Genomic DNA, 24,747 nt, shown 5'->3' on the forward strand with positions numbered 1-24,747 from the left:
GGAGATTACAAATTCCTGGATTAGGACCTGCACCGCTTTCTGTGTGAGGTAGGGTCGTACTCTACGGATGTTGCAGAGCATGAAACTGCACAAGCGAGTCACTGCTTTGAGGTTTGCAGAGAACAACAGTGTATTGTCCTGGGTCATGCCAAGGTTATTTGCACTCTGGGAGGGCAACACTGTGGAGTTGTCAACTGTGATGAAGAGGTCTTTGAGCAGGCAGGCCTTCCCCGGGAGGAAGAGCAGCTCTATCTTGTCGAGGTTGAGTTTGAGGTGGTGGGCCGATATCCAAGCTGAGATACAGTGGCAAGAAAAAGTATGTGAATCCTTTGGAATTAGCTGGATTTCTGCATAAATTGGTCTTCACATTTGATCTGATCATCTAAGTCACAGTAATTGACAAACATAGTTTAAGCACACACATAATTGTATTTTTCTTATCTATATTGAATTCATAATTTTAAATTTTCACAGTGTAGGTTGGACAAAGCATGTGAACCCCTAGACCTTTCCAACATCTAATTGGAGTCAGCTAACCTGGGGTCCAATCAATGAGACAAGATTGGAGATGTTGGTTAGAGCTGCCTTGCCGTATAAAAGACACTCACAAAATATGAGTTTGCTATTCACAAGAAGCATTGCCTGATGTGAACCATGCCTCGAACAAATGAGATCTCAGAAGACCTACGATTAAGAATTGTTGACTTGCATAAAGCTGGAAAGAGTTACAAAAGTATCTCTAAAATCCTTGATGTTCATTAGTCCACAGTAAGACAAATTGTCTAGAAATTGAGAAAGTTCAGCACTGTCACTACTCTCCCTAGGAGTGGCTGTCCTGCAAAGATGACTGCAAGAGCACAGTGCAGAATGCTCAATGAGGTTAAGAAGAAACCTAGAGTGTCAGCTAAAGACATACAGAAATCTCTGGAACATGCCAACATCTCGATTGACGAGTCTACGATACGTAAAACACTAAACAAGAATGGTGTTCATGGGTGGACACCACGGAAGAAGCCACTGCTGTCCAAAAAAAACATTGCTGCACGTCTGAAGTTTGCAAAAGTGCACCTGGATCAGCGCTATTGGCAAAATATTCTGTGGACAGATGAAACTACAGTTGATTTGTTTGGAAAGAACACACAACACTATGTGTGGAGAAAGAAAAAGGCACAGCACACAAACATCAAAACCTCATCCCAACTGTAAAGTATGGTGGAGGGAGCATCATGGTTTGGGGCTGCTTTGCTGTCTCAGGGCCTGGACAGCTTGCTATCAGACGGAAAAATAAATTCCCATGTTTATCAAGACATTTTGCAGGAGAATGATAGGCTAGCTGTCTGCCAATTGAAGCTCAACAGAAATTGGGTGATGCAACAGGACAACGACCCAAAACACAGAAGTAAATCAACAACAAAATGGCTTCAACAGAAGAGTCCTGACCTCAACCCGATTGAGATGCTGTGTCATGACCTCAAGACAGCAGTTCACACCAGACATCCCAAGAATATTGCTGAACTGAAACAGTTTTGTAAAGACGAATGGTCCAAAATTCCTTCTGACCGTTGTGCAAGTCTGATCCGCAACTACAGAACATGCTTGGTTGAGGTTATTGCTGCCAAAGGAGGGTCAAACTGTTATTAAATCCAAGGGTTCACATACTTTTCCCAACCTGAACTGTGAATATTTACACGGTGTGTTCAATACAGACATGAAAAAGTATACTTGTTTGTGTGTTATTAGTTTAAGCAGACTGTGTTTGTCTATTTCTGTGACCTAGATGAAGATTAATCCAATTTTATGACCAATTTATGCAGAAATCCAGGTATTTCCAAAGAGTTCACATGTTTTTTCTTGCCACTGTATCTGCCAGGCACGCAGAGATGCGTGTCACCACCTGATGCGTTTTATATGAGCCCATCCTCCAGTAGCACCTTCCACCAGCCTCCTCTGATTTATACATTGTACAATACAGAAGAGCACACTCCCCCCAAAGTCAGAAAATTCATCCATTTATACCATAGTTCAATGTAGCAGTCTTCTTTTTACAGCAATAACTATTTGCTTTCCAAACTATTGCGATATGCCTGGCTTGGCCTCTCTACTTTTCACAGACAGTCACAACTCAACAAAAATCGACCCATATTGAGCGTGCTGCTTTCCTTCCGACTGTAGGTAATACGATTAAAAAAATAAATACATGTGGATTGTTTTCAAACAGGTAATGATCCTCTGTGGCCAAATCATGCTTCAGTATTTTTTATTATTACTGTGTAGACAGGAGTAGGCTATATAATTTTGGTACCTAACCTCAATTCAATTGCAGGCTACGGATTCGGATTCTAAATAAAACATTATTCCACTCATAGGCTATATGTAAAACCCAGATTCAATTATGAATAGTCTAATGGGTGAGATTATCATCAAGTGCTTGTCAAATTATTGTGAATGAGACTGATAGTGTGCAGGCTGCGCAAGAAATAGAGCATGATACTATTTTCAAATCATCATGCAGCCTTAGAATGTTTTAAAAATAAAAACATATAGCCTAAGGTTGGTATCACAAGTAAAGTTGCATAAATAACTCTAAATGAATCATCTAGGAGGACATGTTTCTTTGTTAACCGCTCAACACAGAATAGCAGCATGTGTTCACTCCCTCAAATCTTTTGGAGAAACAATCCTTTCTATTTTATTCAGCTATGTTCAATTGTATTCTATATACTATAAAATAATGCCACGGAATTCTAAACAAATCTTGTCTGCTTAATGAACTAGTGTAGCCCACAGGCATATGGCATAGCCAGATCAGGACCTAATATAAGGACAACTCAGAGTATGCTATTCTGTTTTTCTGAAATAGGCTACCTATTCTTCATATCATGCTTCTTTAGGCCTGTCTAAAATAGATCATGGAATTATTGTGAAGGTTTAGGCTATATTACATGGATTTATTAGACTTTTTAAATGTTCCAACGGTCTCCATCAGTGGATTGTAGGCTATGCATGGAAGTCAGGAGATGCTAAACGTGTTTATGTTCATTAAAAGGTCAATTACAGTGACAGCCACAGCCCTACTTCTTCCCTTGTGATATACAACTGCAGTAACAAAGAAGTGAGAGCATTTTATTGGCACGTTTGAGGCACTTGCACAAAATGCCCTCAGTGCAATACAAAAATTAGTGTCTGACTCTCAGCACCCATGATGCTCAGCTGAGAACAAGCAGCAGTCAACAGTGGAGAGCTGACAGTGATAGCCAGCTTTAGCACAGGGGGTTCAATTTCAACCCTTACAGATCAATATTCCCTTAACAGGTTGGCTAGAAGTGTGCTGCTACTTTATCCCTCACTGTAGGGTAGTCCATCTTGTACCCTAGTAAGTGGGCTTAGTGATATCAGCACACGTGTGTTGGTGAATATAGGCCTTTGAATAGCACACTTCAGAGTTTTTTGTTGGGCATATTACATAGGCAATAATCAAATGTATTTATAATGCCCTTCTTACATCAGCTGATGTCACAAAGCACTGTACAGAAACCCATAACATATTGCATAGCAGCTATAACTCTCCCATATGATTATAATTATCACCTCCAAAAGCAGAGCCAGACACCAAATGCCACCAAGATCCATCCTCTCTCTCCGTTCACCTAGCTATCTGGCTGTGATTACACACGGGAGACACCCAACTGAAGGCCTGCCACCTTGCCCCTGAAAACAACAAGAGCCCAGACAGGGAAGCCTTGGGTGCCCCCTGCTCCCTAGTTAAGCTGGCAGTTGTGGGAAGCTTCAAGGTTCTCCTCACAGAAAATATTTCTCACTACTAGCAATATGGACTCAAAGAGACAACATACAATCTCATCAAAAGTGGTCAAATAATTCTGTGTAGGCCTACAGTGCATTCGGAAAGTATTCTGACCCCTTCTTTATCCAAACTCTGTTACTTTACAGAGTTTTATTCTAAAATGTATTTTTTTCCCCCTCATCAATCCACACACACACACACAATATCCCATAATGACAAAGCAAAAAGCAGATGTTAAGACATTTTTGCAAATGTATAAAAAATATAAAAACTGAAATATCACATTTACATACAGTACTAGTCAAAAGTTTGGACACCTACTCATTCAAGGATTTTAATTTTTTGTATATTTTTTTTTACATTGTAGAACAATAGTGAAGACAACAAAAACAATGGAAGAACACATATGGAATCAGGTAGTAACCAGAAAAAAAGTGTTAAACAAATCAAAAAAGATCTTATATCTGAGATTATTCAAAGTAGCCACCCTTTGTCTTGATGACAGCTATGCACTCTTGGCATTCTCTCAACCAGCTTCATGAGGTAGTCATGATGCATTTGATCCAATCAGTTGTGTTGTGACAAGGTGGGGTGGTATACAGAAGATAGCCTTATTTGGTAAAAGACCAAGTAAGCAAAGAGAAATGACAGTCCATCATTACTTTAAGACATGAAGGTCAGTCAATCTGGAAAATGTCAAGAACTTTGAAAGTGGAGTTGCAATAACCACCAAGCACTATGATGAAACTGGCTCTCATGATGACTGCAACAGGAAAGGAAGACCCAGAGTTACTTCTACTGTAGAGGATAAGTTCATTAGAGTTACCAGCCTAAGAAATTCCAGCCCAAATAAATGTAAAAGAGACATCTCAACATCAACTGCTCAGAGGAGACTGTGTGAATCAGGCCTTCGTGGTCGAATTGCTGCAAAGAAACCACTACTAAAGGACACCAATATCACGAGCAATGGACATTAGATCGGTGGAAATCTGTCCTTTGGTCGGATGAGTCCAAATGTTTGGTTCTAACTGCTGTGTAGGTGAACGGATGATCTCTGCATGTGTGGTTCCCACCGTGACGCATGGAGGACAAGGGTGATGTGGGGGTGCTTTGCTGGTGACACTGTCTGTGATTTATTTAGAATTCAAAGCACACTTAACCAGCATGGCTACCACAGCATTCTGAAACGACACGCCATCCCATCTGGTTTGCACTTAGTGGGACTATCATTTGTTTTACAACAGGACAATGACCCAACACACCTCCAGGCTGTGTAAGGGCTATTTGACCAAGAAAGAGAGTGATGGAGTGCTGCAGCAGATGACCGACCTGGCCTCCACAATCAGCCAATCTCAACCCAATTGAGATGGTTTGGATGAGTTGGAACGCAGAGGGAAGGAAAAGCAGCCAACAAGTGTGGGAACTCCTTCAAGACTGTTGGAAAGGCATTCCAGGTGAAGCTGGTTGAGAGGATGCAAAGAGTATGCAAAGCTGTCATCAAGGCAAAGGGTGGCTACTTTGAAGAATCTCAAATATTAAAAAATATTTTGATTTGTAAATTTCCTGAAGGCACTGTATGCCACTTTTGAACAACACAATCATGGTGTGCTACACGTACATTGATTGATTATTATTAGGCTATTATCCATATTATTTACTACTGTGCAGCCATAGTGCATCCCGTTAAAACGGCTTACTACAGCAAACTTGAGAGCAGCGAGCTCACGAAAGGCAAATCAGTGACTGAGTCAGTCCCACTGACCATCACAGATTACAATTTAGCCTAATAGCTTATCTAAATGTCCAATGTGAAAAGCATAGGCATCATAAGACAAATTGCATTAGAAATGGTCTCCATGACAATCTCTGTTATAAACCTCTTATAACTGGCATATAAACCACCAAATATAGTGAGTGAGTTCATCCTTAGTGACACTGAACAGGTTTCCTATCTCTCACACCTGTGCTTCCATTACACAAAAACACGAGTGCTTTCCTCCAAGTCCATTTTTAAATTGCTATGAATTACTTGCCTGGCTAACGACTCCACGCCCACGGACGTTAGTTTCTTCTCTGCAATGAGTCTGGATCGGAGTTCATCCCTGACAATTTCTAGAACGCAAACACATTCTAACCATTCTGATTGGTCCAGAAATCGATGGGTTGGGCCAGAACACATTTGGGTGAAGCAGCATTTTGAAAATATGTCATTGGCTTTGATATTCTGATTGGTTAGAAATGATCCAATCGCTTATGACTTTGTGTTGTACAACAATGCTCATTTTGACATTATCACAAACGACTTCAATGATCACAGTCTCAGAGTGATGTATGTAGCAAATCGTAGAGCAGCAGAAGAATTCCGCTTGAGTCGTCAGGCAAGTTAATTACAGACATTTCGGTAAAAGATGAGGCCGCTTTGGTGTAGCCTACTAAATTAGGAATCTAATATCTTTCAGCAAACCTAGGCCTATAGTCTAGGAGACCTTATGATAACACCCAATTCACCTAAACATTAAATGGACATCAAGAGTCCATTTACATTTAAACCAGAGAGGGTAGGCCCATCTTCCACTTCAAAATGTTTTAAATTGTACTGTTTTGGTCTTTGGTAGTGCATTTGACTTTTATAACATGCCAAGGGATGCTATGGCATCTGCTCCTGCTTTTATGTTGCATCTTTTGAACATCCAGTGCCAAAAGTTATTCTTAACCGGTTGCCCTGGCGATTTTGCAAACAATACCAGTACCCTAACATTATAAAATACACTGTCCCGCATTCGTGTATGGCTCATCAAAAAGCAATTTTACAGTGTATACATTTTGCTCTGAATAGGTAGAAAATAACCCTAAAGCATACCACCTCACGGAGGTCAAAACGAGTCGTCTGGATGTGAGAAATACACCTTTCCCTACTTGAACGTTCTCAGGGAGCGACATAAACAACGTGAAGCTAGCAAACCAGCACGTATCTATTTGCTGCGCATCACGAGCGCCAAATTAGCGATCTAAGCAGTTGTCACATTGATTAGTGATATTAGATCATTTTCTTCACTACCTGTCGGTAGCTACCCACAGTAGTTAACGTTAGCTAGTTAACGTTAGCTACTAACTAGCAAGGGAGATGCCAAGCTAACGTTCGCTAACTTAGCTAACACAGAGGGACTGCACATTTAGCTAATATTACAACTGGTTGTGAAACACTATTAGCATGTTCTACCTATATCAAGATGCGAACCATTGCTGAAGTGCAGCTGTATTAGTTCTGATATCAAGCTAACGGCTAATAGCTAGCTACTGCAGCCATAGCAGGATACTCACCATGTTGATGCAGTGGTGCTGAAAAGGACTCAACGCCGACACCTGTCACATTAAGCTCCCGGAGTCGAAAATCGAGCGTCGCGGAGCACATAAGCCTTTTCTAAAGTTAGTAATGTTTAAGAGTAAATAATTTGTAAATCAAACTGCTTCCCGATTGCTGCAATTATATTTAAATGATCCATTCATTCAACCTCGGTTCCCGAGTGTTTTGAACGGTCGTCACTAGGTGACACAGCCACAAAGTCATAAACCCCGACTATTTCTACAATCTATCTTCTTAAAATGTGATCTCAACCCTTACCTTGACCAGACTGCTAATCTCAAGCCTAACCCTAAAATTAAAACTAAAAAGCAAATGGTTGTTTTCATAAATTTTTACGATAAAGCCAATTTAGATTTTGTGGCTGGGGTAACTAGTGGAAACCGTTTTCAACTGGAGTAGAGGTCATGCTAATAGGCGTCACTGGATATGCCAGTTTACAGTATGACGGATGTGAGCGTTATTTTCCTTTTTACCAAACACTTGCGCACTGTATTTAAAACCGTATTCAAGAACAGTGAGATATTGAATACGTTCTACTGTATTATATTGTTTTTATTACGGCATTATGGACCCTAAAACGGAAAACTTAAAGGTGCACGTGACTTTTATTTTAGAGCTAGGAGATGGTGTTGCCAATTTAGCAACTTTGTCGCTAGATTTACCGATTTTTCAGACGCCTCCAGCGAATTGTATTGGTTAAAGTCTATAGCGACAAATGTAGCAAATGTATAAGGCTGCCCCAGCGACTTTTGCTTGATTTAGCGACTTCCCTTGTGAATGTGCCTGCTCTGCTGTGCTGCTCGCAGCTCCGTCGGCTGCTGCTGAATGTGTGTGTGCATTCGTCACTTGCGCGCATTTCCCCCGCCTCTCGGTCTTCTATGGAATCAATATCATGCCAAATGTATTCACAAATGTAAATCACTTTCCACAAATGCAAATCACAAATTCTGAAAAGATTTGACATTGGTCCCTAGATCCTCAAAAGGTTCTACAGCTGCACCATCGAGAGCACCCTGACCAGTTGCATCACTGCCTGGTATGGCAACTTCCCGGCATCTGACGGTAAGGCGCTACAGAGGCTAGTGCGAACGGCCCAGTACATCACTGGGGCCAAGCTTCCTGCCATCCAGGACCCCCGAGGAAAGCCCATACAATTGTCAGAGACTCCAGTCAACCTCCAGTTATAGACTGTTTTCTTTGCTACCACACGGCAAGAGGTACCGGAGAGCCAAGTCTAGGACCAAGAGGCTCCTCAACAGCTTCTACCCCTAAGCCATAAGACCCACCGGACAATTTACATTGACCACCCCTCCCCTCCCGTTTGTACACTGTTGCTAGTCGCTGTTTATTATCTATGCATAGTCACTTCACCCCCACCTACATGTACAAATGATTAAACTAACCTGTACCCCCACACACTGCCTCTGTACTATATAACCTCATTATTGGTATTCTTATTGTGTTACTTTTTTATTATAATGTTTTATTATAGTCTACTTGGTAAATATTTTCTTAACTCTTCTTGAACTGCACTCTTGGTTATGTGTTTGTAAGTATGCATTTCAAGGAAAAGTCTACACTTGTTGTATTCAGAGCATGTGACAAATAAAGTTCGATTTGAATCCACAAATGTAAAACACTTTCCACAAATGTAAATCACCAATCCACAAATGTAAATCACCAATCCACAAATGTAAATCACTTTCCACAAATGTAAATCACTTTTCACAAATGTAAATCACCAATCCACAAATGTAAATCGCTATCCGCAAATGCAATTCACTATCCACAAACAAACACCTTTTGATTTGCATTTTCAAATTGATATATTGCATTATATTTTTTTTCTAACTGCAGATATACGGGTCATTTCCAAGGGCCTTAAGTAAAATGACTGCCATACAGATTTGCACGTAGGAGAGATATGTGCAAACATGACAGATATGGCAAACCTGCAACTCCATATTTGGAAGCGCTTAGGTCACCTGACTTTTGACAGGGATTTGAGGACAAGAAAAAGACAAGAAGTTATCACGCATAGAAAGCGATTTGTATTCATAGAAAAAAGGTTTGTATCCATAGAAAGCGATTTATATAAATCGCTGGCAGCCTCTCGTTTGGTCATGTTGATGCCTGCCTTTCAAGGCTGCAGAAATTATAGTATGGTAACCATAATATGTTAACCATATGTGTAACCAACATAAATAATCGAAACCCTAGCCCTAGATTACTCCATATTTCTCCACACGATGAGCATTAAGATACATATTCCTGAGGGCTCTAACCGTTTTCCCAGGAGAGGCATGCAAAAGGTAGAAGGAAGATGTAGGGGATATGGGATCAGACTTTGTAACAGTATTTCTTCCACCCTTCTCCTCACTCCAACCTTGGCTTGAATCAGGGATTGTCTGCACACATTGACAACAGTCACCCTCGAAGCATTGTTACCCATCGCTCCACAAAAGCCACGGCCCTTGCAGTGCAAGGGAAACAACTACAGTGCCTTGCGAAAGTATTCGGCCCCCTTGAACTTTGCGACCTTTTGCCACATTTCAGGCTTCAAACATAAAGATATAAAACTGTATTTTTTTGTGAAGAATCAACAACAAGTGGGACACAATCATGAAGTGGAACGACATTTATTGGATAGAGCATTTGTGAACAGCAGTTTTCAGTTCTTTCCACAGATTCTCGATTGGATTCAGGTCTGGACTTTGACTTGGCCATTCTAACACCTGGATATGTTTATTTTTGAACCATTCCATTGTAGATTTTGCTTTATGTTTTGGATCATTGTCTTGTTGGAAGACAAATCTCCGTCCCAGTCTCAGGTCTTTTGCAGACTCCATCAGGATTTCTTCCAGAATGGTCCTGTATTTGGCTCCATCCATCTTCCCATCAATTTTAACCATTTTCCCTGTCCCTGCTGAAGAAAAGCAGGCCCAAACCATGATGCTGCCACCACCATGTTTGACAGTGGGGATGGTGTGTTCAGCTGTGTTGCTTTTACACCAAACATAACGTTTTGCATTGTTGCCAAAAAGTTCAATTTTGGTTTAATCTGACCAGAGCACCTTCTTCCACATGTTTGGTGTGTCTCCCAGGTGGCTTGTGGCAAACTTTAAACAACATTTTTTATGGATATCTTTAAGAAATGGCTTTCTTCTTGCCACTCTTCCATAAAGGCCCGATTTGTGCAATATACGACTGATTGTTGTCCTATGGACAGAGTCTCCCACCTCAGCTGTAGATCTCTGCAGTTCATCCAGAGTGATCATGGGCCTCTTGGCTGCATCTCTGATCAGTCTTCTCCTTGTATGAGCTGAAAGTTTAGAGGGACGGCCAGGTCTTGGTAGATTTGCAGTGTTCTGATACTCCTTCCATTTCAATATTATCGCTTGCACAGTGCTCCTTGGGATGTTTAAAGCTTGGGAAATCTTTTTGTATCCAAATCCAGCTTTAAACTTTTTCACAACAGTATCTCGGACCTGCCTGGTGTGTTCCTTGTTCTTCATGATGCTCTCTGCGCTTTTAACGGACCTCTGAGACTATCACAGTGCAGGTGCATTTATACAGAGACTTGATTACACACAGGTGGATTGTATTTATCATCATTAGTCATTTAGGTCAACATTGGATCATTCAGAGATCCTCACTGAACTTCTGGAGAGTTTGCTGCACTGAAAGTAAAGGGGCTGAATAATTTTGCACACCCAATTTTTCAGTTTTTGATTTGTTAAAAAAGTTTGAAATATCCAATAAATGTCGTTCCACTTCATGATTGTGTCGCACTTGTTGTTGATTCTTCACAAAAAAATACAGTTTTATATCTTTATGTTTGAAGCCTGAAATGTGGCAAAAGGTCGCAAAGTTCAAGGGGGCCGAATACTTTCGCAAGGCACTGTACTTCAAGGGCTTAGAGCGAGTGATGTCACCGATTTAAACGCTATTAGCGGTCACCGCTAACTAGCTCGCCATTTCACACCTCCTTTTCGGCAGTGATCCAGGTAAACAACAGCATCAATGGGATCAACTTTTTTTCTACAAATAGCTTTCTATGCGTGAGTACTTTTTTGACTTTATGGCAGTCATTTTACTTAAGGCCCTTGGAAATGACCTGCATATCTGCAGTTATATATTTGTTTATATCGATTTACAACTACAACTCAAAAGGTGGTTGTTTGTGGATAGTGAATTGTATTTGTGGAAAGTGATTTACATGTGTGGATTGGTGATTTACATTTGTGGAAAGTGATTTACAATTGTGAATACATTTGGCATGATACTGATCCCACGTTCTCCCTACAGCTGCAGAAGCAAATGAAGTGCATTTATTAAATCGGTTCCTTGTTGTTAAATGACACCACAGCTTCCCAAGGCATAAATATGAATAATAATACTCTGTTTTGTCTTTTCTGTTTAATTTTTCAAAAAATGTTGTTCTCCTTCAAACATGCTATTTAGTTTTGCTTTGGGGAATTTATCTTTCATCATGGAGTTAAGATGGGAAACTGGGATGCTAGCAAAGCCAGGAGAAGATTCGTTTTGGGACATGGATATGGGAAGTTGGATTTCAGAGAGGGAAGGATGAAAAAGAGGAGGCAGGGGAAGAAGAGAGTGAGGAAAGCAGAGGTTGAGTTTGAATCTGGTGGGGATGACAATAGAGGGGGAGCTGGTGTGTCGAAGAAGAATGAGTACAAACATAGAGAGCCGTGTGCCAGACCCGAGTTCTGGAGGTGAAATGGAATTGAATGAGGGACATTTAAGTGAGGTGGAAGGTGTGGTGAGGAGCTTGTAGCCCGAGCCTTGCATCGATAGACATGGTTATGCTAAAGATGAGTTTTGTCCAGTGGTAATGATATTTTTGGAGAAAGTGGATCCAGACCTTTTGGCTGATTCATATGTGGCATCAGGTTGGGTGGGAAAGATGTTGGGCGCTGTTGAGTCAGTGAAGGTAACCCGAAGTGGACTTGTGATGTTAGTTTGTGTTTCCTCTGTCCAGAGGGAGTGGGCACTCTGTGACGCAACTTGATCTGTGTCTTGCTTTTAGGAACAGTGCACCATTGATGGGGATGTGATTTCTGGGGTAGCGTTAAGTGTGGAGGTGGAGGAATTGAAGATTAAGATTCCTGGTGTTTGTGACGCTTTTGGGGAGCGTGGTGAAACAGAAGTGACACGGTCTGTTCTTTGGAGCATTGAATCAGTCTTTACCCAACAAAGTCATGTTAGGATATTTGAGTTATGCTGTTAAAGCTTTCGTGCTGAAACCACTGCGGTGTTACAGGTGCCACATTTATGGTCATGTCACAGCAGTGTGTAGAAGGGAGATTTCAGAATGTGGGAAATGTGCAGGAGGACAGAGGGACAGAGGAATGTGTAGTTTCGGGGGAAAAAGTTGTGTGTGTCAACTGTTGGGGTGCCCATGTTGCTGGGGATCAGAGGTGTCCGGTGCAGGAGAGGGAGGTTGAGGTGACAAGAAGCAGTGAAGAAAGTAGAGAAGGAGGGATTCTAATATGATCCCTGTGAGTAGTAGATCTATGCCAGCACAGAGGGATAGGCCAACTAGTGATATATGCTTCAGTAAGGTTGGCTTGTTAGCGTTCATAGCAATGGTTATCAAATGTACCATAGAGATGGAATGTTAGTCACATAAAAATAGATGTTGTGGTCAATGTGGTGGCAGCTGCAGCAAAGTACTTTTTGTCTCTTTTTGGATCACAAAGTGTAATTGATTTATACTATAGGTGCTTTTCTTTTCTTTTAATTTCACCTTTGTTTAATCAGGTAGGCCAGTTGAGAACAAGTTCTCATTTACAACTGCAGCCTGGCCAAGATAAAGCAAAGCAGTGCGACAAAAACAACACAGAGTTACACATAAACAAACGTACAGTCAATAACACAAAATAAAATAAAAATAGAAAAATCTATGTACAGTGTGTGCAAATGTAGAAGAGTAGGGAGGTTGGCAATAAATAGGCCCTTGAGGCGAAAATAATTATAATTTAGCATTAATACTGGAGTGGTAGATGTGCAGATGATGTTGTTTAAGTAGAAACACTGGGGTGCAAAGGAACAAGAGGGTAAGTAATAATATGGGGATAAGGTAGTCGGTGTGCTATTTACAGATTGGCTGTGTACAGGTACAGTGATTGGTAAACTGCTCAGACAGCTGATGCTTAAAGTTAGAGATGGAGATATAAGACTCCAGCTTCAGAGATTTTTGAAATTCGTTCCATTCATTGGCAGAACTGGAGAACTGGAAGGTAAGGTGGCCAAAGGAGGTGTTGGCTTTGGGGATGACCAGTGCAATAACCTGCTGGAGCGCGTGCTACGGGTGGGTGTTTGTCAAGAAAATGTTCTATCCCAATGATAATAACTAACAATCAACAAACTTTGACTAATTCCCGAGATTGAACCATGGGTTTAAGAATAATTAGGCAAAGACTCAGCTTATGCACAAGGTTAGTACAATTTTTTCAGAGAACGTTCCAAAATCAAAAATGCAAACAGTCTTTATAACACACAAACAAGTTCAAATCTTAATCTATGCCTTGCTCAGACAGTCAGTGTTGTTCCACTACACAGATAAATTGTTTCTTTAATCTGCAACATGTTTCATAATTTTCTGCAAGTTTAACAGTCTCTCCCCTCCACGGGTGGAGACAGAATGTCCTGTAAGGAACACAGTAGTACAGCTTGTCTGTCGATAGCTCCTCTTATCATTTGTTTCCTACTTGCACCCTGCTTACATACTAAAAAGGAACAAAAGGTCCTTGTTCTAATTCTGACTAAAACTACACACATCATCAGATTATAGTTTTAGGATTCTAATACATTTCATACAATTATATGGTTTCAGGGTGGAATTATTTAATCATTATCTTTAAACATAAATTATTTTATCAATCCACCCTTAATGACTAAATAATACACACTGATATATGAAACACTATATGGAAACATAAATGTTATACAAGAATAAACCAAACCAATACCTGTATTTACATTCGATACTCTTCAATGAGTGTTCTAGGCCTATATCCAATTATAACTCTTCCTGTTAGGATTTTCATCATAATTTTCATGAAAGGAACAGTCTGTCTAAACATTGAAGATAGTCTCATCTAACATTGGCTCCTCGTGGTTAAAAGAAACGGAGCCATCTCCTAGGCCTGGAGGCCTATATTCGTCATCCCACTGGTCTGAGCTCGGAATCGGTCCGTATCTCACCATCTGTTGCGTCATCGACCTCTCTAGAGTTCTGGTGATCAAACCTCTCACACATGGGACCAAACAGCATCCACACAAAACCAACACACTCATACAGGTGAAAGCAGCCCACAATACAGTACTTACAATATTTTTCCATTTCCCAAACATGCTATCGAACCACCCTGTCAGGGAAGTATCCACCCAAGAGTTCTCTGCTAACTCATGAGCTAATGTGGTCAAACCTGCCAGGGCCTTGGTCACTGATCCGTCTGGAGCTGTGTTATTTAAAAAATAAACGTACAGCAATGAACCCCAATCAATTCTACATACCCCGCCCTTTTCTGCCAATAACATATCGAGAGTCAGTCTATTTTACCAGGTCATGAGGGAGGTGGCGGATAATTGGTCAGAGAACCCCTTTACTGCATCCCCAGCATCATTCACAAATCTCTGTTGATTATAATAGATGTCATTAATCCAATCCACATTTTTATTTATTGTCAACCACCAAAATAATGTGGTGGTAAAGCCTTCACATATTTGATTCATAGCTTTGTATTCATCTGGAATTTCCCTGAGGATGCCAATAGCATCCATCTAGACAAAGCTACTCTCATCCTGTTCAAAACTCCTCCTGTGCCTCCTTTAACTGGCCTCTGATGACTAACTTGAACTGGTTGGACCAATAACCCGTGGTGTAATTTTCTAACCACCCTTTTTGGTAGTTTATTTCGTATGCATCTTTGTTACTACGATGCTATTCTTAAACAATGTTTTTAGCAACCACATTGTCCACTCCACATTGTGTTTACCTTTCACCACTTTTTGTGTTGTGTTGAGTTGTGCATAGCTAAGGTGAGTCTTTCCATTGTCCCTTGGTTGTGAAGGATATACGTAGATGCTAATTGGTCTATAAACAGTTGGACAGGTTGAATGCCCCTCCCTCTGTTTATATGATACTGTATCAAATCAAATTGTATTTGTCACATGTTCTGAATACAACAGGTGTAGACCTTACAATGAAATAAATGCTTACTTACAAGCCATTAACCAACAATGAAGTTTTAAGAAAAATACCTAAAAAATAAGAAATAAAGTAACAAATAATTAAAGAGCAGCAGTAAAGTAACAATAGCAGTTGCTATATACAAGGGGCACCAGTACAGAGTCAATGTGCGGGGGCACCGGTCAGTCGAGGTAATTGAGGTAATATATACATGTGGGTAGAGTTGTTAAAGTGACTTATGCATAGATAATAACAGAGAGTAGCAGCAGCATAAAAGAGGAGGGGGGGGGACATTGCAAGTAGTCTGGGTATCCATTTGATTAGATGTTCAGTAGTCTTATGGCTTGGAGTAGAAGCTGTTTAGAAGCCTCTTGGACTTAGACTTGGCACTCTGGTACCGCTTGCCGTGCGATAGCAGAGAGAACAGTCTATGCCATTTTTTTAGTGACTTCCTCTGACACTGCGTGGTATAGAGGTCCTGGATGGCAGGAAGCTTGGTGATGTACTGGGTTGTACGCACTACCCTCTGTAGTGCCTTGCGGTCGGAGGCCGAGCACTTCCATACCAGGAAGTGTTGCAACCAGTCAGGATGCTTTCGATGTTGCAGCTGTAGAACCTTTTGAGGATCTGAGGACCTAAGCCAAATTTTTTCAGTCTCCTGAGGGGGAATAGGTTTTGTCGTGCCCTCTCACAACTGTCTTAGTGTGTTTGGACCATGTTAGTTTGTTGGTGATGTGGACACCAAGGAACTTGAAGCTTTCAACCTGCTCCACTAGCACCGTCGATGAGAATGGGGGCATGCTCGGTCCTATTTTTCTTGTAGTCCACAATCATCTCCTTAGTCTTGATCACGTTGAGGGAGAGGTTGTTGTCCTGGCACCACACGGCCAGTTCTCTGAACTCCTCGCTATATGCTGTCTCATTGTTGTTGGTGATCAGGCCTGTTGTATCATCGGCTAACTTAATGATGGCGTTGGAGTTGTGCCTGGCCGTGCAGTCATGAGTGAACAGGGAGTACAGGAGTGGACTGATCACACACACCCTTGAGGGGCCCCTGTGTTAAGGATCAGCGTGGCGGATGTGTTGTTACCTTCCCTTACCACCTGGGGGCGGCCCGTCAGGAAGTCTAGGATCCAGTTGCAAAGGGAGGTGTTTAGTCTGCAGTAGTTTATGTGTCTGGTGGCTAGGGCAGTCTGTTATATTTGGAGTATTTCTCCTGTCTTATCCGGTGTCCTGTGTGAATTGAAGTATGCTCTCTCTAATTCTCTCTCTCTCGTAGGACCTGAGCCCTAGGACCATGCCTCAGGACTATCTGGCATGATGACTCCTTGCCGTCCCCAGTCCACCTGGCCGTGCTGCTGCTCCAGTTTCAACTGTTCTGCCTGCGGCTATTGAACCCTGACCTGTTCACCGGACGTGCTACCTGTCCCAGACCTTTTAACTCTCTAGAGACAGCAGGAGCAATAGAGATACTCTCAATGATTGGCTATGAAAAGCCAAATGACATTTACTCCTGAGGTGCTGACTTGTTGCACCCTCGGCAACTACTATGATTATTATTATTTGACCATGCTGGTCATTTATGAACATTTGAACATCTTGGCCATGTTCTGTTATAATCTCCATCAGGCACAACCAGAAGAGGACTTGCCACCCCTCATAGCCTGGTTCCTCTCTAGGTTTCTTCCTAGGTTTTGGCCTTTCTAGGGAGTTTTTCCTAGCCACCGTGATTCTACACCTGCATTTCTTGTTGTTTGGGGTTTTTAGGCTGGGTTTCTGTACAGCACTTTGATATATCAGCTGATGTAAGAAGGGCTATATAAATCAATTTGATTACATTTTTGTTTTGATTTGATTAGTCCCAGGGTCCTTAGCTTAGTATTGAGCTTTGAGGGAACTATGGTGTTGAATGCTGAGCTGTAGTCAATGAACAGCATTCTCACACAGGTGTTCCTTTTGTCCAGGTGGGAAAGGGCAGTGTGAAGTTCAATAGAGATTGCATCATCTGTGGATCTTTTGTGGCGGTATGCCAATTGGAGTGGGTCTAGGGTTTCTGGGATAATGGTGTTGATGTGTGCCATGACCAGCCTTTCAAAGACCTTCATGGCTACAGATGTGAGTGCTACGGGTCGGTAGTCATTTAGGCAGGTTACCTTAGTTTTCTTGGGCACATGGACTATGGTGGTCTGCTTGAAACATGTTGGCATTACGGACTCAGACTGGTAGAGGTGCTATATTAATCTTAATGGTTGTACAGTCGTCTCAAATAAAACTGTGAAGGACCTCAGCGTTACTCTGGACCCTGATCTCTCTTTTGAAGAACATATCAAGACCATTTCAAGGACAGCTTTTTTCCCATCTACGTAACATTGCAAAAATCTGAAACTTTCTGTCCAAAAATGATGCAGAAAAATTAATCCATGCTTTTGTTACTTCTAGGTTAGACTACTGCAATGCTTTACTTTCAGGCTACCCAGATAAAGCACTAAATAAACTTCAGTTAGTGCTAAATACGGCTGCTAGAATCCTGACTAGAACCAAAAAATGTGATCATATTACTCCAGTGCTAGCCTCCCTACACTGGCTTCCTGTCAAGGCAAGGGCTGATTTCAAGGTTTTACTGCTAACCTACAAAGCATTACATTACCTATCTCTCTGATTTGGTCCTGCCGTACATACCTACACGTACGCTACGGTCACAAGACGCAGGCCTCCTAATTGTCCCTAGAATTTCTAAGCAAACAGCTGGAGGCAGGGCTTTCTCCTATAGAGCTCAATTTTTATGGAATGGTCTGCCTACCCATGTGAGAGACGCAAACTCGGTCTCAACCTTTAAGTCTTTACTGAAGACTCATCTCTTCAGTGGGTCATATGATTGAGTGTAGTCTGGCCCAGGAGTGGGAAGGTGAACGGAAAGGCTCTGGAGCAACGAACCGCCCTTGCTGTCTCTGCCTGGCCGGTTCCCCTCTTTCCACTGGGATTCTCTGCCTCTAACCCTATTACAGGGGCTGAGTCACTGGCTTACTGGGGCTCTTTCATACCGTCCCTAGGAGGGGTGCGTCACTTGAGTGGGTTGAGTCACTGATGTGATCTTCCTGTCTGGGTTGGCGCCCCCCCTTGGGTTGTGCCGTGGCGGAGATCTTTGTGGGCTATACTCGGCCTTGTCTCAGGATGGTAAGTTGGTGGTTGAAGATATCCCTCTAGTGGTGTGGGGGCTGTGCTTTGGCAAAGTGGGTGGGGTTATATCCTTCCTGTTTGGCCCTGTCCGGGGGTGTCCTCAGATGGGGCCACAGTGTCTCCTGACCCCTCCTGTCTCAGCCTCCAGTAGTTATGCTGCAGTAGTTTATGTGTCGGGGGGCTAGGGTCAGTTAGTTATATCTGGAGTACTTCTCCTGTCCTATTCGGTGTCCTGTGTGAATTTAAGTGTGCTCTCTCTAATTCTCTCTTTCTCTCTTTCTTTCTCTCTCTCGGAGGACCTGAGCCCTAGGACCATGCCTCAGGGACTACCTGTCACGTTCTGACCATCGTTCGTGTGTGTTTTCCTTGTTTTAGTGTTGGTCAGGACGTGAACTGGGTGGGCATTCTATGTTGGATGTCTTGTTTGTCTATTTCTATGTCTGGCCTGATATGGTTCTCAATCAGAGGCAGGTGTTAGTCATTGTCTCTGATTGGGAACCATATTTAGGTAGCCTGGGTTTCACTGTGTGTTTGTGGGTGATTGTCCTTAGTGTTAGTTTGCACCAGTTTAGGCTGTTTCGGTTTTCATTACGTTTATTATTTTGCACTGTTTGTATTTAGATTCGTGTTGCTATAGTCACAATAAACATGGATCGCAATCTACACGCCGCATTTTGGTCCGACTCTCCTTCTCATCAAGAAAACCGTTACAGAATCACCCACCACAAAAGGACCAAGCAGCGTGTCAACAGGCAGGAGCAGCGCGAGGAGACGCGCAATAAGGATTTCTGGACATGGGAGGAAATCCTCGACGGGAGAGGACCCTGGGCTAAACCAGGGGAGTGTAGCCGCCCAAAGGTGCAGCAGGAGAAGAGGCAACAGGAGCAGCCCAAAGAGGAGGTATGGACATGGGAGGACGAATTAGAAGGAAGAGGACCCTGGGCTCAGCCAGGAGAATATCGCCGCCCCAAAGAAGAACTGGAGGCGGCGAAAGCTGAGAGGCGCAGATATGAGGAGGCAGCACGACGTAGCGGATGGAAGCCTGAGAGGCAGCCCCAAACATTTCTTGGGGGGGGGCTAACAGGGAGTATGGCTACGTCAGGTAGGAGACCTGGGCAGACTCCCTGTGCTTACCGGGGGGCTAGAGAGACCGGACAGGCACCGTGTTATGCAGTGGTGCGCACTGTGTCTCCAGTGCGGGTGCATAGCCCGGTGCGGTATATTCCAGCTCCGTGTGTCGGCCGGGCTAGATTGAGCGTCGAGCCTAATGCCATGAAGCCGGCTCTACGCAGCTGGTCCCCAGTGCGTCTCCTTGGGCCGGCTTACATGGCACCAGCCTTGCGCTCGGTGTCTCCGGTTTGCCTGCATAGCCCAGTGCGGGCTATTCCACCTCGCCGCACTGGCAGGGCGACCGTGAGCATTCAACCAGGTAAGGTTGGGCAGGCTCGGTGCTCAAGAGCTCCAGTGCGCCTGCACGGTCCGGTTTTTCCAGTACCACCTCCACACCCCAGCCCTCCGGTAGCAGCTCCCCGCACCAGGCTTCCTGTGCGTGTCCTCGGCCCAGTACCACCAGTGCCAGCACCACGCATCAGGCCTACAGTGCGCCTCGCCTGTCCAGCGCTGCCAGAGCCTTCCTCCTCTCCAGCGCTGTCGGAGTCTCCCGCCTGTTTAGCGCTGTTAGAGCCTTCCTTCTCTACAGCGCTGCCGGAGTCTCCCGCCTGTTCAGAACTGCCAGTCTGCATAGAGCTGCCAGTCTGCAAGGAGCTGCCAGTCTGCAAGGAGCTGCCAGTCTGCAAGGAGCTGCCAGTCTGCAAGGAGCTGCCAGTCTGCATAGAGCTGCCAGTCTGCAAGGAGCTGCCAGTCTGCAAGGAGCCGCCAGAGCTGCCTTTCTGCAGGATGCCGCCAAAGCTGCCAGTCTGCAAGGAGCCGCCAGAGCTGCCAGTCTGCAAGGAGCCGCCAGAGCTGCCAGTCTGCAAGGAGCCGCCAGGGCCGCCAGTCAGTATGGAGCAGCCAGGGCCGCCAGTCAGCATGGAGCAGCCAGGGCCGCCAGTCAACATGGAGCAGCCAGGGCCGCCAGTCAGCATGGAGCAGCCAGGGCCGCCAGTCAGCATGGAGCAGCCAGGGCCGCCAGTCAGCATGGAGCAGCCAGTCAGCATGGAGCAGCCAGAGCAGCCAGTCAGCATGGAGCAGCCAGAGCTGCCAGTCAGCATGGAGCAGCCAGTCAGCATGGAGCAGCCAGAGCTGCCAGTCATCATGGAGCAGCCAGTCAGCATGGAGCAGCCAGAGCAGCCAGTCGACCAGACTCTTCCAGATCTGCCAGTCGACCAGACTCTTCCAGATCTGCCAGTCGACCAGACTCTTCCAGATCTGCCAGTCGACCAGACTCTTCCAGATCTGCCAGTCGACCAGACTCTTCCAGATCTGCCAGTCGACCAGAATCTTCCAGATCTGCCAGTCGACCAGACTCTTCCAGATCTGCCAGTCGACCAGACTCTTCCAGATCTGCCAGTCGACCAGACTCTTCCAGATCTGCCAGTCGACCAGACTCTTCCAGATCTGCCAGTCGACCAGACTCTTCCAGATCCGCCAGTCGACCAGACTCTTCCGGATCCGCCAGTCAGCCAGGATCTTCCAGAACCGCCAGCCAGCCAGGATCTGCCGGATCCAACCACCTGCCTGAGCTTCCTCTCAGTGCTGAGCTTCCTCTCAGTGCTGAGCTTCCTCTCAGTGCTGAGCTACCCATCAGTCCCGAGCTACCTCTGTCCCGAGCTGCCCCTCTGTCCCGAGCGGTCTTTAAGGAGGGTAACCTATCTAGGGACGCTAAGGAGGTGGACTAAAACTGTTATGGAGTGGGGTCCACGTCCAGCGCCAGAGCCGCCACCGCGGACAGATGCCCACCCACACCCTCCCCCATAGGTTTAAGTTGTGCGTCCGGAGTCCGCACCTTGGAGGGGGGGTACTGTCACGTTCTGACCATCGTTCGTGTGTGTTTTCCTTGTTTTAGTGTTGGTCAGGACGTGAACTGGGTGGGCATTCTATGTTGGATGTCTTGTTTGTCTATTTCTATGTCTGGCCTGATATGGTTCTCAATCAGAGGCAGGTGTTAGTCATTGTCTCTGATTGGGAACCATATTTAGGTAGCCTGGGTTTCACTGTGTGTTTGTGGGTGATTGTCCTTAGTGTTAGTTTGCACCAGTTTAGGCTGTTTCGGTTTTCATTACGTTTATTATTTTGCACTGTTTGTATTTAGATTCGTGTTGCTATAGTCACAATAAACATGGATCGCAATCTACACGCCGCATTTTGGTCCGACTCTCCTTCTCATCAAGAAAACCGTTACACTACCTGACATGATGACTCCTTGCTGTCCCCAGTCCACCTGGCCGTGCTGCTGCTCCAGTTTCAACTGTTCTGCCTTATTATTATTGGACCATGCTGGTCATTTATGAACATTTGAACATCTTGGCCATGTTCTGTTATAATCTCCACCCGGCACAGCCAGAAGAGGACTGGCCACCCCACATAGCCTGGTTCCTCTCTAGGTTTCTTCCTAGGTTTTGGCCTTTCTAGGGAGTTTTTCCTAGCCACCGTGCTTCTACACCTGCATTGCTTGCTGTTTGGGGTTTTAGGCTGGGTTTCTGTACAGCACTTTGAAATATCAGCTGATGTACGAAGGGCTATATAAAAAAAATAATAATAATTTTGAATTTTATATATACAAAAGTATGTGTACAACCCTTCAAATTAGTGTATTCGGCTATTTCGGCCACACCCGTTGCTGACAGGTGTATACAATCGAGCACACAGTCATGCAATCTCCATGGACAAACATTATCAGTAGAATGGCCTTATTGAAAAGCTCAGTCACTTTCGGCTTGGCCCCATCATAGGTTGTCAACTTTCCAACAAATCTGTTTGTCAAATTTTTGCCCTGCTAAAGCTGCCCCGGTCAACTGTAAGGACTGGTATTATGAAGTGTAAATGTCTAAGAGTAACAATGGCTCAGCCACAAAGTGGTAGGCCACACAAGCTCACAGAATGGGACCGGCACGCTTCAGCACAGGACCTGTTCGTCGGGAGCTTCATGAAAGGGGTTTCCATGGCCGAGTAGCCGACACACAAGCCTAAGATCACCATGCGCAATGCCAAGCGTCGGCTGGAGTGGTGTAAATCTCGTCGCCATTGGACATGAATCACACTTCACCATCTAGCAGTCCAACGGACGAATCTGGGTTTGACGGATGCCAGGAGAACTCTACCTGCCTGAATGCATAATACCAAGTGTAAAGTTTGGTGGATGAGGAATAATGGTCTGGGGCTGTTTTTCATGGTTCAGGCTAGGCCTCACTAATGCTCTTGTGACTGATTGGAAGAAAGTCCCTGCAGCAATGTTCCAACATCTAGTGGAAAGCTTTCCCAGAAGAGTGGAGGCTGTTATAGCAGCAAAGGGGGGGGACCAACTCCATATTAATGCCCATGATTTTGGTATGAGATGTTCGACAAACAGGTGTCCACATACTTTTGGTCATGTAGTGTACATCAGAGATTGGCCTAGTGTTGGAAGTATCCATTAGGGTAAATTGTGTTTTTGTATTTCTGAATCGTAGTACATTTGACTTAGAAATGGCCTTCATCAACAGTGTAAATAGGACAACAATAGTCTATGGTCAATTAGCATATGTATGCTACACAGTGTTCAAGATAACAACAATAAGAAGTATTCAAATTTTACCATGGGAGTCCAAAGTGCTGATGGTTTTCTGTTTTACCTGATTATGTAACGGGTGTCGTCGTTTGAAGAAGAGGAATTGGACCAAAGCGCAGCGTGGTAAGTGTTCATGCTTTTTATTTAAACTGAACACTATAACAAAATAACAAAGAGAATAAATGAAACCGAAACAGTCCTGTCAGGTGGAGAAAACACTAAACAGAAAATAACTACCCAAAAAGCATAGGTGGGAAAAAGCTACCTAAGTATGGTTCCCAATCAGAGACAACGATAGTCAGCTGTCCCTGATTGAGAACCATACCCGGCCAAAACAAAGAAATACAAAACATATAAAAAGGAACACAGAATGCCCAACCAAATCACACCCTGACCAAACCAACATAGAGACATAAAAAGCCCACCCGGTGTCCCAGGTCTAAATCCGTTCGCAACACAAATACAATACTGCATGCTTCCACCAGTCCAGAAGATTTATTTCAGATATGTAGTAGGGGAAGACAGGATACAACCTAGTACAAGACGGTACTTAGTCTGATTAATCAGGCTGGAATACACAATGAATTGGTATATACAGCCTGAAACTAACAAATTCATAATCATGTAAATGTTCTGTACAAACCAGAATGTTGAATACAATTACATTTGAACTTATTCTAACGGTTGTCTGTGGTGTTGGTCTTTCAGATGGTTGAAATTTGAGACAAAATAACCATGCAAAGGTATTGCCTGACTTTTTAGAGCACCTGTACTGAAGTTGTTTCTACCCCTGGCACATGTGCAAAACCCTGTAAACACCTGCTCACCTCAGTTATTATGCATGCATTGTGTGCATACCCATGCCAACACATGACCGAAGGCACGTGCACAAGACGAAGTACATACACACAATTGCGCATGTGCCAGGGGATAGAAATATCAACCGGTAAAAAGTAATTTTATTCAACATTCTGGCTTGTAAAGAACATTTACACAATTTTGCATTCATTCATTTCAGGCTGTATATACCAACTAATTGTGTATTGCAGCCTGATTAATCAGAAAAGGCGGTACGGTAAGTTAGCCTAAACAATCTGGCATCCTGTCGCTAAAATATGGATTGATACACTGTGGCCTACAGTCATTGCGTATTGAGTTATCGACAAGTCTACACTTGTTTCTAAACTTCGCAGTCTAAAAGCAATCTAAATATCCGTAGTGATTAATTGTAGGCCGCCTCTGCAGTCACAAAAATGACTTGTGTCATGCTTACCATTGATGTGACATGGTGGGGGATGGGGAGGAAGCATTGTGTGTGAGAATGTGCATGGGTGTGTGCAGCCAGCTTGAGGGCACGCGCATGCCTGTGTATGTATTTGCACATGCGCATGTGTCCATTCGCCAGTCCAGACCCCTCCTCTCTCATTGCAGGGATCCCTACCCACATGGTGCATCACTCCAGCCCCCAGTGGCATACAGAT

At 43.8% G+C, this 24,747-nt stretch overlaps 1 protein-coding gene across 1 annotated transcript in view; it reads right to left on the reverse strand.

Moving 5' to 3' along the window:
* LOC139410661 (transmembrane protein 161B-like) overlaps positions 1-7,358 on the reverse strand; it is a 30,840-nt gene extending 23,482 nt beyond the window's left edge. Inside the window, exon 1 of the mRNA XM_071156029.1 lies at positions 7,124-7,358. Within this exon, the coding sequence (XP_071012130.1) occupies positions 7,124-7,126 (3 nt within the window). The 5' untranslated portion in view covers positions 7,127-7,358. The remainder of the gene's footprint in view (positions 1-7,123) is intronic.
* Positions 7,359-24,747: the final 17,389 nt, after the last annotated feature.

Source organism: Oncorhynchus clarkii, chromosome 6 (assembly GCF_045791955.1).
Source record: "Oncorhynchus clarkii lewisi isolate Uvic-CL-2024 chromosome 6, UVic_Ocla_1.0, whole genome shotgun sequence".
Classification (NCBI taxonomy): domain Eukaryota; kingdom Metazoa; phylum Chordata; class Actinopteri; order Salmoniformes; family Salmonidae; genus Oncorhynchus; species Oncorhynchus clarkii.